Source organism: Schistosoma haematobium, chromosome ZW, assembly GCF_000699445.3.
Source record: "Schistosoma haematobium chromosome ZW, whole genome shotgun sequence".
In the NCBI taxonomy this organism is placed as follows: Eukaryota; Metazoa; Platyhelminthes; class Trematoda; order Strigeidida; family Schistosomatidae; genus Schistosoma; species Schistosoma haematobium.
In genome coordinates, this window is record NC_067195.1 from 66,271,578 (window position 1) to 66,284,744 (window position 13,167).

The 13,167-nt window shown below is 40.1% G+C and overlaps 1 protein-coding gene across 1 annotated transcript; it reads left to right on the top strand.

Annotated features, from left to right (window-relative positions):
* Positions 1–2,535: 2,535 nt before the first annotated feature.
* PSMB2 (Proteasome subunit beta type-2) lies at positions 2,536–11,125 on the top strand. The gene is made up of 4 exons (XM_051212085.1): positions 2,536–2,814; positions 2,849–2,919; positions 2,955–3,047; positions 9,706–11,125. The coding sequence occupies exons 1-4, from the start codon at positions 2,601–2,603 to the stop codon at positions 9,931–9,933; spliced, it is 606 nt and encodes a 201-aa protein (XP_051072222.1). The 5' UTR covers positions 2,536–2,600; the 3' UTR covers positions 9,934–11,125.
* The last annotated feature ends 2,042 nt before the right edge of the window (positions 11,126–13,167 follow it).

Genomic DNA, 13,167 nt, shown 5'->3' on the forward strand with positions numbered 1-13,167 from the left:
ATGATAAATACAGTCCGCGCGAAATTCGTCAACTAGAATTCATTTCACAATTTGCAGCTGATATACGCTATATTAAAGGCAATGTAAATGAGGCAGCAGATGCACTATCGAGATTAAATATCAATACCTTCTCGATCCCTGATATAGACTATCAAGAAATGGCAAAGCATCAAAAGCTCGATACGGAGCTACAAAAACTTTTGCAGTCTAAGGAAACGAAATTATTATTCCAAAACATCCCCATAAACAACAAGGACACCTTAACTTGTGATACCTCAACAGGTAAAACTCGCCCTTTTGTACCTTTCGGTATGAGACGAAATATTTTTGAGAAAAAACAGACAACTGTAAAACCGTCTAAACCTGCAGCAGAGCAAGCACCATTCAAACTACCTGTAACAAGCAACACTTCAAATCATAGTTCAACAGCAGAACAAACTACAACAAGATCAGGAAGAAGAGTACATTGGCCAGATAGGTATGTAGCAACCACTATATTTATCTAGACCAAATCCTGAGACTACTCTTATAACACATAAAAATCCTACTTTATTTTCATTACTATTTTTTTTAATGGCCCCACGGATCATCATTATGCTTACATTTTAACTTTATACAATTCATTAATGTTAAATATACACTTGTATATACGATATGAAACGTTTCAACACACAAGCTGTTCTTACAATTTTACGCTTACTCATCATATTGAGTTGTACTTTCATTTTAAAAACAGTTCCGTTCATTATCTCTTTGTCGAACATAGATGTTAATCCAATTTTTTTTTGGTACATAAAAACATCAATGTTCTGGATGGGAGCTTATGTGGCAAGCCCATTTCACTACTGTATCATTTATCTAGTCATTGTAACTCAGACTCAATTCACTATGTTAATTTCAGTGTGTATGATCGAAAGTATGTCTGTACATTAACGCTTAAGCTATCTTCCTATTGGTCTCAATGTTCAGATAATCGATAATCTATCCACACCCGATTAACTCTCAAATATATATGGATTTTTAACAGACTCACACACACTCTCTCTGTTTCATCGTGTGCTTGCTCACCAAACGCTTGTGGATTATTATTATTCATTGTCAATAAACTATCTCTATAACTGGTGTTCAGGCGTCTTAATAATCTCGAGTAAATTCGCAATTCTACTAGGAGATTAAGCCTACCTAAAATACTCAGTTACAGGATATTATTATTTGGAGTCAGATATTGATAACATCATCCTCAACACGCTACAGGATTTTGGAAGATCAGTGACCTGTAGCGTGGAGTCGAGTCGTAGTTGACTGTGAACACCGCTACCAAGGAACGTGTGCCAGGATATCCGTAAAATCCTCCGGAAGCCAAATATCAGAAGGCAGTCAATGGATCCAGTCGAGATATATTTGCTGGCGATCTCGTGGTATCGAAAGGATACCGAGATCGTGCCAGGATACAAGCTTGGTTACAGAACGTAACCGAATTCGCACGAAGTCACAATCAAAGTGTAAGAATAATGGATGCTTTTTAGCACAGTTAAACAAAACACATTAAAACAGCCACTGGTACAATTGGCTATAATAATAATTGTTTTCAATAAACCAATCGTGTTCTCGTGATAAAAGTGAGTCACCGCAGACCTATAGCCCACTGTGAAAATGGTGTACAATAAGCCTGAATAATGAGTTAGCTAAGTCTGAATTAGATATCACTGGCTCTACATTGTTAGATATCTTTACGTTATCTTAGAGAGGATTAACAATGATTGATTTGCGATGCACATGGGTTTTTAGAAACGAATTCGGTCATAGTATAGCATCTGTTTTCATATCAAACATGGTCGATTAACTCAGGCGTCACATCAGGATAGTTTCAAAGGCGAGAATAAACAAAATACCAGCAGCATACGGGTTTTCCGCCGAGAAATTAATTTCTAAAAAATACCGATGGCAGAATTGATGTTTTGGCCTTCAAATCACCCACTGGGAAGAGACTTGAGTGCAGATAAAAGCTTGGTAAAGTTTACGAAGGAAGGAACATTGATCCATGGTCTGAAAGAAAACGGAAAAGAGGAAGACTAAAAAACACATTGCATCGAGAATCGGAAGCAGATATGAAAAGGATGTATAGAATCTGAAAAAACTGGAAACGACTGCCCAGGACGGAGTTGGTTTTGCGTGGCCTAAGCTCCTCAACGATGTGTAACAAGTGTGAGTAAATAGGTGATGATCTGAATCTGAATTATGCTACTATTAATCAATTTTGTAAGGTTTGTTTTACATCCTTTATCATACCTGTCCACATCTAGGCATCGACGGTCCATTAATAAGGTAACATTAGGCCTGTCGAGCAAAATCTTATTTTTACGTACTTGATCATTCCTAACTACTTAACACTATATGATTTGCAAATAAGTGAAACAGCACACAACACAATTCACTTTTCTCCCTATTTCAAGTTAGAGTCACTGAATTAAACTGTGAAATGGAAAGTTTCATATAGATCATCTAATTTTTGTCCTTGCTATTCAGGTTTGCATATCTGCACAAGGTCGGGTAGTGCCCGGTCTTCTTGAATCATTTGACTCATCAGTGTTAAGAAAGACATGGAGTGTATAATAGGGATCAAAATGAACGATTTTGTGTTACTGGCAGCAGACATGCGATGTGCCCACTCAATTCTTACCATTAAACACGATGAGAGCAAGATGTTCAAGTTTAGTAAACGAGTGCTTGCTGCTGTATGCGGTGAATCTGGTGACACTTCGCAGTTTTCCGAGTTCATTCAACAAAACATGCAGCTATATGAAATAAGAAATGGTAAATAGTGTTGTACGTCTTACTTTGCTTCAAGGATATGAGTTAACTCCCAGTGCAGCTGCTAATTTTACCAGGAACAATATGGCAGAATCCCTGCGTAGTCGAGTAAGATGGAATGTCATAAAGCTTTTATAGAGCAGTCTCCATACTTTGTCAATTTGCTTATAGCTGGCTTCGACCTTCAGACTGGCCCTGAGCTATATTTTTTGGATTATTTGGCGTCTCTAATTAAGGTGGGTAGACTTAATTTCGATATTTATCCTTCATAAAATTGGTATCAACTATCATGAGTGTAATCATTCTATATTGAAGAACCAAATAGCAGTTAGTTAGATCTTGAGTATTCGGGTTCATTTTTATGTAGGGCACAGTTGCCGTTTATTAAGGTTGAAAAAACCGTTTTGGTTACAGCAAGAACTAATGTTATTAGCATAATGAACAAAACTAGTTTCATTGCTCTCATAAACACTCCTAATTGGTAGTATTTTATTGTAACCATATAAGACTAGCTGACTTTTGTAAGTTAAGTGATTTACAGGCAAAATTAATGTTCCTATCTAGTCCAACTTTCGTTTAATTGTGGACTGGTTTTACTATAATTGGGCAACGGATTTATTAGTCATAAAACAGGATAATTGTGCTTAAAATAATCTCAGCAACTAAAAGTAGAAATAAACCAACTTGCTTTTTGAGGTTGACGTCGGAAGTTAAGCGGAATAAGCAAATTCACCAAGTATAGTAACAAAACATCTGTGTTAAACAATCTAGTTATATTAAGATGTGGAGTATAGATTTACAAAGTATCGATACAGGGTATGTGATGTGAATTGTATATAAACTATGGTATGTGAAGGAATGTCCGTGTGTACCCCGTCCTTATGTGAAAAGTATTGACCATATATCGACCTGGGATATGGTCGTGACAATTTAGTCATTCTGATCGATAGGCATAGATTGAGTTTATCTGAACACATATGAATTGAGAAGAAATTCACAGATAAATTAGATTTTGTGAATGCTGTCGTGTTCATCAGAGTTATTACCAAAATTATATCCAAACGGTCTCTAAAAATCTGACATACAGTTCATCTACTCATAGGAAGCACCATGAAGGTTAAATCTAGGTAAATTAACTTGGCATTGTTTGCTTGTATCTTCCGATTGCTGTTTAGGACTGAAATTGATCAGTCCCTTTTGGCATATGTGCATCCCTTGCGGATTGCTTTGGTATTGCCTTAAGTCACAAGTTTCATAAGCAAAGATGGATACTGGCTATCAGGATTCAGTAGCTAATTAGACAACGCGATGACGTTTGTAGCGAGCAATACTGAGTTCGAGTCTTTGAGTGAACATCAACTCTGGGATGTAGGTACATGTAGGTAGAGCCGACGAGTCCCAAACAGGACGAAACACGCATCCTGGATTCCACTGCTAGCCACTATACATCTTTGTTAAATTTAGTTGCTTATATTGAGGACATATAATTAACCTAAAGACGTCAAAAGAACAGTTGAGAGGCGTAAGTACAAAGAGATCTACACAGCAGATTACTGAACACAGGGTATTACGTATTGTAAAGGGACTCTAGAAGAACCTAAGCAAATACTCAATCAGTTAGTCAATAAAAACGTGAAACTTCGTACGTACGTACGTACAGCAGTTCGACTTGCCATACCACATTATCACAGAGATGCAGTTGTCGATTCAAATCCCATAGTGGTAGAGGTAGTAAGAGTATAAGCAGTAATCGGGAAGATTAGGGTTTGGAGATGTTATTTAAAGAGTATAATCCAGTGAAATAAATTTGGAAAGAAGAAAAAAGGGACATGAAGAATTCAGAAGATTAGGATTTGGGAGAACACAGAGAGTGGATGCATTTGCGCCATTGCAAACGATTTTCAGCCATGTCATTCAGGGTCTCTAACCATCGGTTGCTATCATCTCGCGGTCCCCAACCAGGTAGTCTACACCTACCAACATGACTCAGTTCACTTGTCAGTGACTTCATGGATTTGTGCCATGTTTTGGTCTGGCCGCCCCTTGCTTTCTTCCAACCTACTCCTATACCACTGAACATAGCACGTCGAGGCAGTCGGTGGTTGGGCATACGTAACACAAGTCTCAGCCATCTCAACTGATGAAGTTCTACTACTTCATCAATGGATTTGCCATCCTTACTTAGTACCCGTTTCCTAACAACTGAGTTACTTACTCGGTGGTCCCAGGATATACGAGCAATGCTTCGAAGACACCTATGATTGAACACTAGTAACCTACGAATATCCTCTACTCTTACTGGCCATATTTCACTGCCATAAAGTAAGACGGAACGAACTGCTGCGCAATAAACACGTCCTTTGGTTGATAGACGAATATCTCGCCTACGCCACAAATGACGCAATTTGGCAAAAGCTAGTCGAATCTTCTGTATCCGTGCTGAGATTTCGTCACACACCAGACCACAAGGGCTAATGAGACTTCCAAGATAAGTGAAGCGGTCGACACGCTCAACTACTTCACTCCCTATCATTAGTTCGGGTGTCGATGCAATCCAATCCTGAAGTAACATTTTGCACTTCGAGGAGGAGAATCGCATCCCGAACATGCTTTCATTGTTGCTTACAGTGATCAGAAGACTCTGCATTTTGTCAGCGTCTTCACCAAACAGAACTATGTCATCTGAATATTTTAAGTCAACAAGTGAATCTCCCGGTAGAAGTTCAACCCCTGGAAATTTAGATGAGGAAAGTGTCATCTCTAAAAGCACGTCAACGACAAAGTTAAACAAGAATGGAGAGAGTGGACAACCCTGACGAACACCACTTGAGGTAATCAATTCTGATGACAGTTCACCATAAGCTCTCACTCGACCAGTTGTGTTCGAGTAGAGAGCCTTTTATAATGTTAATGTACTTCTTTGGTACTCCTTTCAGTGACAAACACTGTCATAGAGCCTCACGATCAACGGAGTTAAATGCCGCCTTAAGGTCGAGAAATACTACGATTGTGGGGTGTCTGAATGTGTGTCTGTGTTCTAGGACCTGACGTAGTGTGAATATCTGGTCTATACAACCACGTCCAGGTCAAAAACTAGCCTGACTTTCTCTAGTCTGTTCTTCACGAACTTTGGTTAGGCGTCGAAGAATTATTGAAGCTAATATTTTAGACACTATATTTGTCAAACTGATTCCTCTGTGATTGTCACAAGAGGACTTTTGTCCTTTCTTATAGACTGGCACAATCAGTGATTGAGACCAGTCAGATGGGATTACGTCCAGTTCCCAAATTCTACCTAAGACCTCAGTTAATCTCACTGCTAATACTGGACCACCATCCTCAAAAATCTCAGAAGTAAACCTGTCAGGGCCTGCTGCTCTCCTTAGCTTCAGATTTCCTATGGCTTTTTCAACTTCGTAAAGAGTCGGAGGACTTACATTAACTTGCCATTCAGGTAGACTGGAGATCGTGGTAAGCCGAAGTGTGGCTGAAGGCCAGTTGAAATGATCCCTAAAGTGTTCTGCCTATCGATCGATCTAATCTCCTGGATTGAGAATGTATAATATGTCCATCTTTCTCTGAGAGTGTTTCGTTAACAGTCGGTTTCCTCAACAAGTCTGAAAAGTTGTCTGCTGTTACCTATTGCCGCTGCCTTTTCCATCTCGCTTGCTTTCGCTACCCACCACTGTTCACGATCATTGCGTAGACTTCTTGTCAGCTTGCGCTTAAGTTGACTCCGCTCTTCATTATTTTCAGAGCCAGGTGGAATGAGTTTCCGAGCATCTATCAGTGCGATAGATGCTGCTGAGATCCATTGTTGCTCCCTAACCTTACGAGTTATCGTACTAGCAGATATCACTGCTGTTTCCACGGCTTTCCGGATATCATTCCATGGTGCCGCGGGGTGGGCATCACATACATGGCTGCCTAACTGTCTTCCTAGTTGTTCCTGAAATATACTCTTAGCTTGACTATCATTAAGTAGGCCCCTAAGAGGTTTCCTTGCAGCGTCTTTCCTACGTCCAGTAAGACGCAGACAGATACGCGCTCGTACTAGAGCGTGATCTGAATCTAAGCATGTGCTCCAAAGTGAGCGACAGTCTTCTATCGAGCCCCTCCATCGGTGGCTGATAGCGATGTGATCTATTTGGGTCCAACGTTGGGACGAATTAGGGGGTCGCCATGTTAAAAGATGTTTTTGCTTATGCCTAAAGTTAGTATTTGCAAGAAACAGGTTATCGGAGCATAGCTGCAACAAACGGTCGCCATTATCTGTTCTTTGAGCCACGATGCTATAAGATCCACCCAGGTGTCTTTCCCTATCGCTTAGTTTACCTACTTGTGCATTAAGGTCACCAGCCACTATTACTACATCCGAGCGCCTAGCTTTTCGGAGAAGGTCGGAGAGGTTTCTGTAAAACTCATCTTTTACATCCTCTGCGCTGCAGTCAGTGGGAGAATAGGCAGAGACGACGAAGAGGCAACGACGAGTGTCCCTATCTTTCCGGATTCTTACTGTTCCGTTCAGTCGGACAGCGCACAAACGACTGTCTACTGGGATCCAGTGTTCGGACGTTGAAAGCCCCTACCTGTAGTTTAGAGCGTGGTTTCAGGAAACCAGGAATTACGTTCCGCGTACTCGAATCGTTTGCCTTAGTGGTGCGAGGTGATAACGGGACGGCTGCCCACACCGTGGAAGTGATATCTGCCATCATACTCGTAACAGAACACGAGGCAAAGTCGGTCACGTTAAATCCCTCCTACACCTCCAAATAAATCTCTTATAAACATGACTAACCCTTCTCACAGTGCCAGTAAACTGTTACTATCGGTTTGTTATCTTCTGATTCCTCCTTGTCTCTTTTTTCTCTTCCCAAATTCATTTCACTGGATTATACTCCTTGAACAACATCTTCAAACCCTAATGTTTTCGATTACTGCTTATACTCTTACTACCTCTACCACTATGGGATTTGAATCGACAACTGCATCTCTGTGCTAATGTGGTATGGCAAGTCGAACTGGTGTACGTACGTATGTACGAAGTTCTACATTGTTACTGAGTGACTTATCACTTCTTGTCTGCCCACAGCGTATTAGAGTATTCCTTGAAGGACCTGAGAAGGAAGTTGGGTTAATTTTGGTCTTAACGACCTGGGACTGTGACCGCAGAGCCCAAGGTATAGCTTCTTGCGGACGGTCGCGCACGGATTTTTGTGGGAGGTTTTTATTGTGTTAGCTCCGTCTTTCAAAAGGCCTTAACCTTGGAAACATAATCCGTGAGGTAAGGTGAGGTGTGACACTTTTTGGGTCGACCTTTTCTAACCCCTTCCTTCCTTGTGAGAAGGCAGCATCGCCGCAGATGCTGGTTGTCCGAGGGAAACACCTTACTGCTGTCACACCCCTCTACAGTCATGAGTACGACTTCGCCCTCAGACCTTGAGTTGCTGCTTTTAGTCTTACCGTTCTCCAATCGACCTGCATGGCATGGTAGAACCTAGAGGAACATATGTTCCAGCCAATATAGCTCTGTTGGGTCATCACGATAGGCAAGCCCAAGCACCACGTCAAGGTATCAGCTACTGTCGGTCTAAGCAAACATCATATAGTTATATATTTTCGAACGGACAAAACGGGTTTATATCAGTAAAAGTCAATGATACAGTAATAAAAGAGAAACAAGAGGATCATTTATACGAAGACAAATCTACTGACAGTATGGTGCTAGAGATCTATTTCGTTTGAAGTTATAGAACCTCATATTTCTAATTTAGTGGCGAGCATCCCATACACATTACAGTTAGTAACCTACATAGGAACGTCTATAACAAGTAGGTAGTTTTCTGGTCCTGGATCATTGTAGTATGTATTAAGTGTTGGAATCCGTAAAAGAAACTTACCTTATATAGAACTTTCTGTTATGTTGAAAATTAACTAGATTATCAGGTCGTTAGACAAAACTGTATGCTTTTTAAGGGTAAATTACGAGACATCACGCGAACTAAGGTCTTCTTGTTTTTTATACGCTGTTGTCTGAAATATAAAACTAGTTTTCAAACATCCCCAAAGTGTAGTCGAATGCGTAACATCTTCCAAAAATACTGGTTTGTATCAGTTTTTGACGGTATAAGCGATCAACCATTGGCTACTCAGGTAAAGAGTAGCCAATTCACGACATACATTTGGTTTCACATCAAAGTTCTCAGTCAATATCTTACAGCATCTAGATAATCCCGAAAAGAAAACTTCTATTTCAGTGGCCAGCGTCTACGCGTTCGCACGTTATAACGAGTTAGTTTTGATTTCTTCTAACGGGTAGGAATGTTATCAATCAATACAGTTAGGTCTAAAGCATGTTTACGGCATGTGAACTTTTTTCGTGGCTTGAGTTACCGTTTCTGAATGTCTGATATCGATGGTTACACATGTTTGCATCTTCCCAAGTTGCCGTGTTTCATAGTACAGAGGAAAAATCACTAAAAGAAATGACGGAAGCGAATATTACAAGGCTGACAGTAACGAAAATTTGGAAACCAAAAAAAAATTAAACTGATATGGTAGTATTAAAGAGAATAAATAATGACTGTTCCAATGTCCGCTTGTACAATTCAACAGTGTTTATTATGGTCTGAACAAGTAACTACCGCTTGCTATTTAACCTGTACTGTTTTCAGTCCATCTATTGCTGTATACACAAAGCTTTAGTGCCAGGAGTTCTCAACATTTTTAAAGGTGCCCCACATTCTTACAATGTCTAACAGCTATTCATTTATTCATCCCTGTTTGAAAAAGGATTAATCACATTCAAGTATATCGCTCAATACACACTTCTTATCTGTTTTAATTTATGTTTCAGGATCATGCATACCTTTATTATTTCTTTGCTTTCTTCAGGTACCTTTCGCAGTGCATGGATACGGAGCTCTTGTTGCTTTGAGTATCTTAGACCGTATGCACCGTCCAGATATGACTGTAAATGAAGCTGTTGCACTGTTGCGTTTGTGTATTCAGGAAGTTCAAAAACGTCTAGTTATAAATCTTGATCGATACATGGTCCGTATTGTTACTAAAGATGGCATCGAGGAGCTACCCGACCTGACTGATTTTGCTGTAAAAGAATAAATTTTATAAAATAAATTCTCCATACCTTGTAGAACTATCGTTTCTTTGTCTGGTAGTTAAAAATAATCAAGTTGGATTCGTGTCATGTGATTAAGCATCGTTGTATTAGGTTTTATTACTTTATACTAAATCTTCAAAAGGTTATGGGTCTACAGCGTTGCCTTCGTGATTTTTAGCTAATATATTGCCCGCGAAAATTGTGCAACTTTATTTCGTTGGATTTCATCAATCAACAAAGTACATAAACTATTGTAACCTATGGATCACTAGATTAAGAAACTACCAATAAGATCATTTAGACAAATGTATGCCTGCTTTTACCAGACAACCCGAATGAGATGTCAACATAAGACATCTGTTTCTCAAAGAAGTAGTAAAAAACATAGATAATTTAAAGGGAGAGAGCAGCATGTCCTGATGGATTAAACCCTAAGGTTTCTAAGGGTGGTGGTCCACACCTAGCAGCTAGATTGACCGATATATTAACCGAAGTTTGCGGATTGGACGTAGTTCCTCGTGACCGGTCTCGATCTCTAGTCGCTCCATTCTATGAAGAAGGACAAAAGTCCTCTTATAGATATCAAAGAAGAGTCGGTTCGGCTAACATAGCTTCCGAAATATTAGCCTTAATAATACTACGACACTCAACTAGTGCTCGTTGAAAGCAAACCCAAGATAACTAGGCTTGTTTGAGAGTCGAGTGTAAATGTATAGACTAAATATCAATCCTTCACTAGGTTTTGAAACGTGAGCATACTTTTTGACGTCCAACTACAGTTACATTTTCAGTATGAGATTGTGGAGATTGTCGAATTTCAGTTAAATCATGAATCGATCTAATTTAAACAGCTAATGAAAATCTGGATTCATTGAACGGTGTTTTCATCCTACCATGTGACTCATCGTAACGGTTACACGATCCTTTGGTAGGGACTCGAATTCAGGACCTTCAGTCTCGCGCGTGAACGCTTAACTTCCAGACCACTGAGCCGGCATCCAATACTGTTGATGTACTTGAACTTGAGGTGGCGTTCGATTTTGTCGATTGTGAGGTTCTGTAGCAGTCTGTCATTAAAATGCGCACCAAAGAAGTACATTAACCTTATACAGGCCCCCTACTCGAATCAAAGCTTATGATGATCTGTCATCATTATTTTTAACCGAAAGTGGTGTTCGTCAGGGCTGTCTAATTTTTCCATTTCTTGTGAATTCGTCACAATTATCCTTTAAGAGATAACACTCATAATCTAACATCAGGGATTGGTCTTTACCTGGAGATTCACTTGTTGAATTAGGATACGCAGATGATATAGTTCTGTTTGGTGAAGACTGACAAAATCCGGAGTCTTCTGACCTCACGGTTCTCTCCCTTCAAATGTAAAGTGTGACTTCAGGATTGCCTTGCTTCATCGTCCGAAGTAGTGATATGGAGTGAAGTAGTCGAATACTTCGACCGCTTCACTTTTCTTGAGAGTCTCATCAGTCCTGATGTCCGACAAAATCTCTTCACGGATTCAGGAGGCTGAATTCGCTTTTGCCGACTTTCTTCATTTGTGGCGTATGTACGATATGTCTCACAATCAAAGGATGAGTTCACTACACAGCAGTTCACTCCATTCTACTTTATGAGTGTGAAACATGATCATTAAGATATAGACAATATTTGTAGGTCACTAGTATTCGGTCATAATTATCTTCGAAGCATTGCTCGTGTATTTTGGGACCACCTATTATGTAATGTGGAGGTTATGAATAGAGTAATAGGTGAATATGGCAATTCGGTTGATGAGGTAGTAAATCTTCATCAACTGAACTGGTTGGAAAACGTTACGCATGGCCAACCACCACCTCCGTGAACAGGCGATGTCTTCTGGTGTTGGAGTAGGCTGGATGAAACGAATACATAGTATCAGCCCATGAAGATAATGAGAATTGAACTGAGCCATGTTAATAAATGTAGACTACCTGGATTCTGCGTGATTGTCTCAAGTAGCCGTTATAGAATATGGGTGACATGAGTTAAAATCGTTACCAATGGTACAGGTGCATCCATTCCTGGTCTTCCCCCGAATTCTGAGATTCCGATTCTCACGAGATATCTATGTTTTTATTATTCGAACTTATATTTTCTAGAGTAGTATCGTTGATGCCTAGTTTTTTAACCGCTACTCATCCTCTTACTATCTCTTCTATTCTAGGATTTGGCATGACAATTTCATCTCTCTGTACTAATAGGATGTGGCCATTTGAACCAATGTACATATGTACCAGGTTCTACGTTGTGAGCAAAATATCAAGAGGTGGCTGCTGTTATCTGCTTATCAGACTAGTAGGCTTTAAGACCCACCTGCATTTTTCCGATTGACTTAACCTGTCGAATTGGTCGCTAAAATCGCCTGCTAAGGTTACTACGGCTGGGCATCCGGCTTCCTGAGAGAGATCATGAAGTTTCCTGTAAACTCACTTTTCACTCCATTCGAAGTGCAATCAGTGGGGGCACAGGAATAAAGAGCGAGGATTCAATGAAGTGTCATTACCTCTTCAACTTCTAATTCCGCCATTGAGACGGACAGCACACAAGTGAAAATCGACAGGAATCCAGTCAAGTGCCTGTTCTGTTTTCAAACTTAATGTTATACCTATATTTCTGAAACCATGAGAATCTTCTTTCGTGTCTCCAAATACGCGACGATTACGTCACACCGGCTGTCCATGCTGGTTAGGAAAGGTAAAGTGAATGGCTGTGCTAAGATCCTGTGTGTATACTCCCGAGACATCATACACCGATGGCACATGATTGCCATATCTTAGTTTGTGATGCCTGTTTGATTAACCAAAGGGGTCGGACGTTGAAAGCTCCAACATGTAGCTTGAAGCGAAGTTTTAATAGACATAGACCGATATTTGGTGAAGTTGAGTTAATATCACTGGTGGCATATAGGAAAGTTATGACGTTTTCTGTTGGAAGCGTGATGTCGGTTGTTACTCCTATGTCGTTCACACCACGAAAGGATAGTTCTTGAGGTATCTGAAGAGATAGCTCTTGTCTTAGTGACTCGTAAGCGTGATCGCACAATCCAAGATAAAACTGGTTCAGGCCAGTCAGGGCCTTTTTCGAGTGGTTTTAGATAAGTTGGCTCCGCATTTCCGAGGCTCTTAACACTGCAGACTGGAATCCGTGGGGCACTGTGATGTATTCTACTTTTAGGGGTCGACCTTTCCTAGACCACTCCT

Coding starts and splice junctions, on each gene's coding strand:
- PSMB2 (XM_051212085.1), top strand. CDS start 2,601: ATGGAGTGTATAATAGGGATCAAAATGAACGATTTTGTGTTACTGGCA. Junction 2,920..2,954: donor CAGAATCCCTGCGTAGTCGA/GTAAGATGGAAT, acceptor TTTATAGAGCAG/TCTCCATACTTTGTCAATTT. Junction 3,048..9,705: donor ATTTGGCGTCTCTAATTAAG/GTGGGTAGACTT, acceptor TGCTTTCTTCAG/GTACCTTTCGCAGTGCATGG.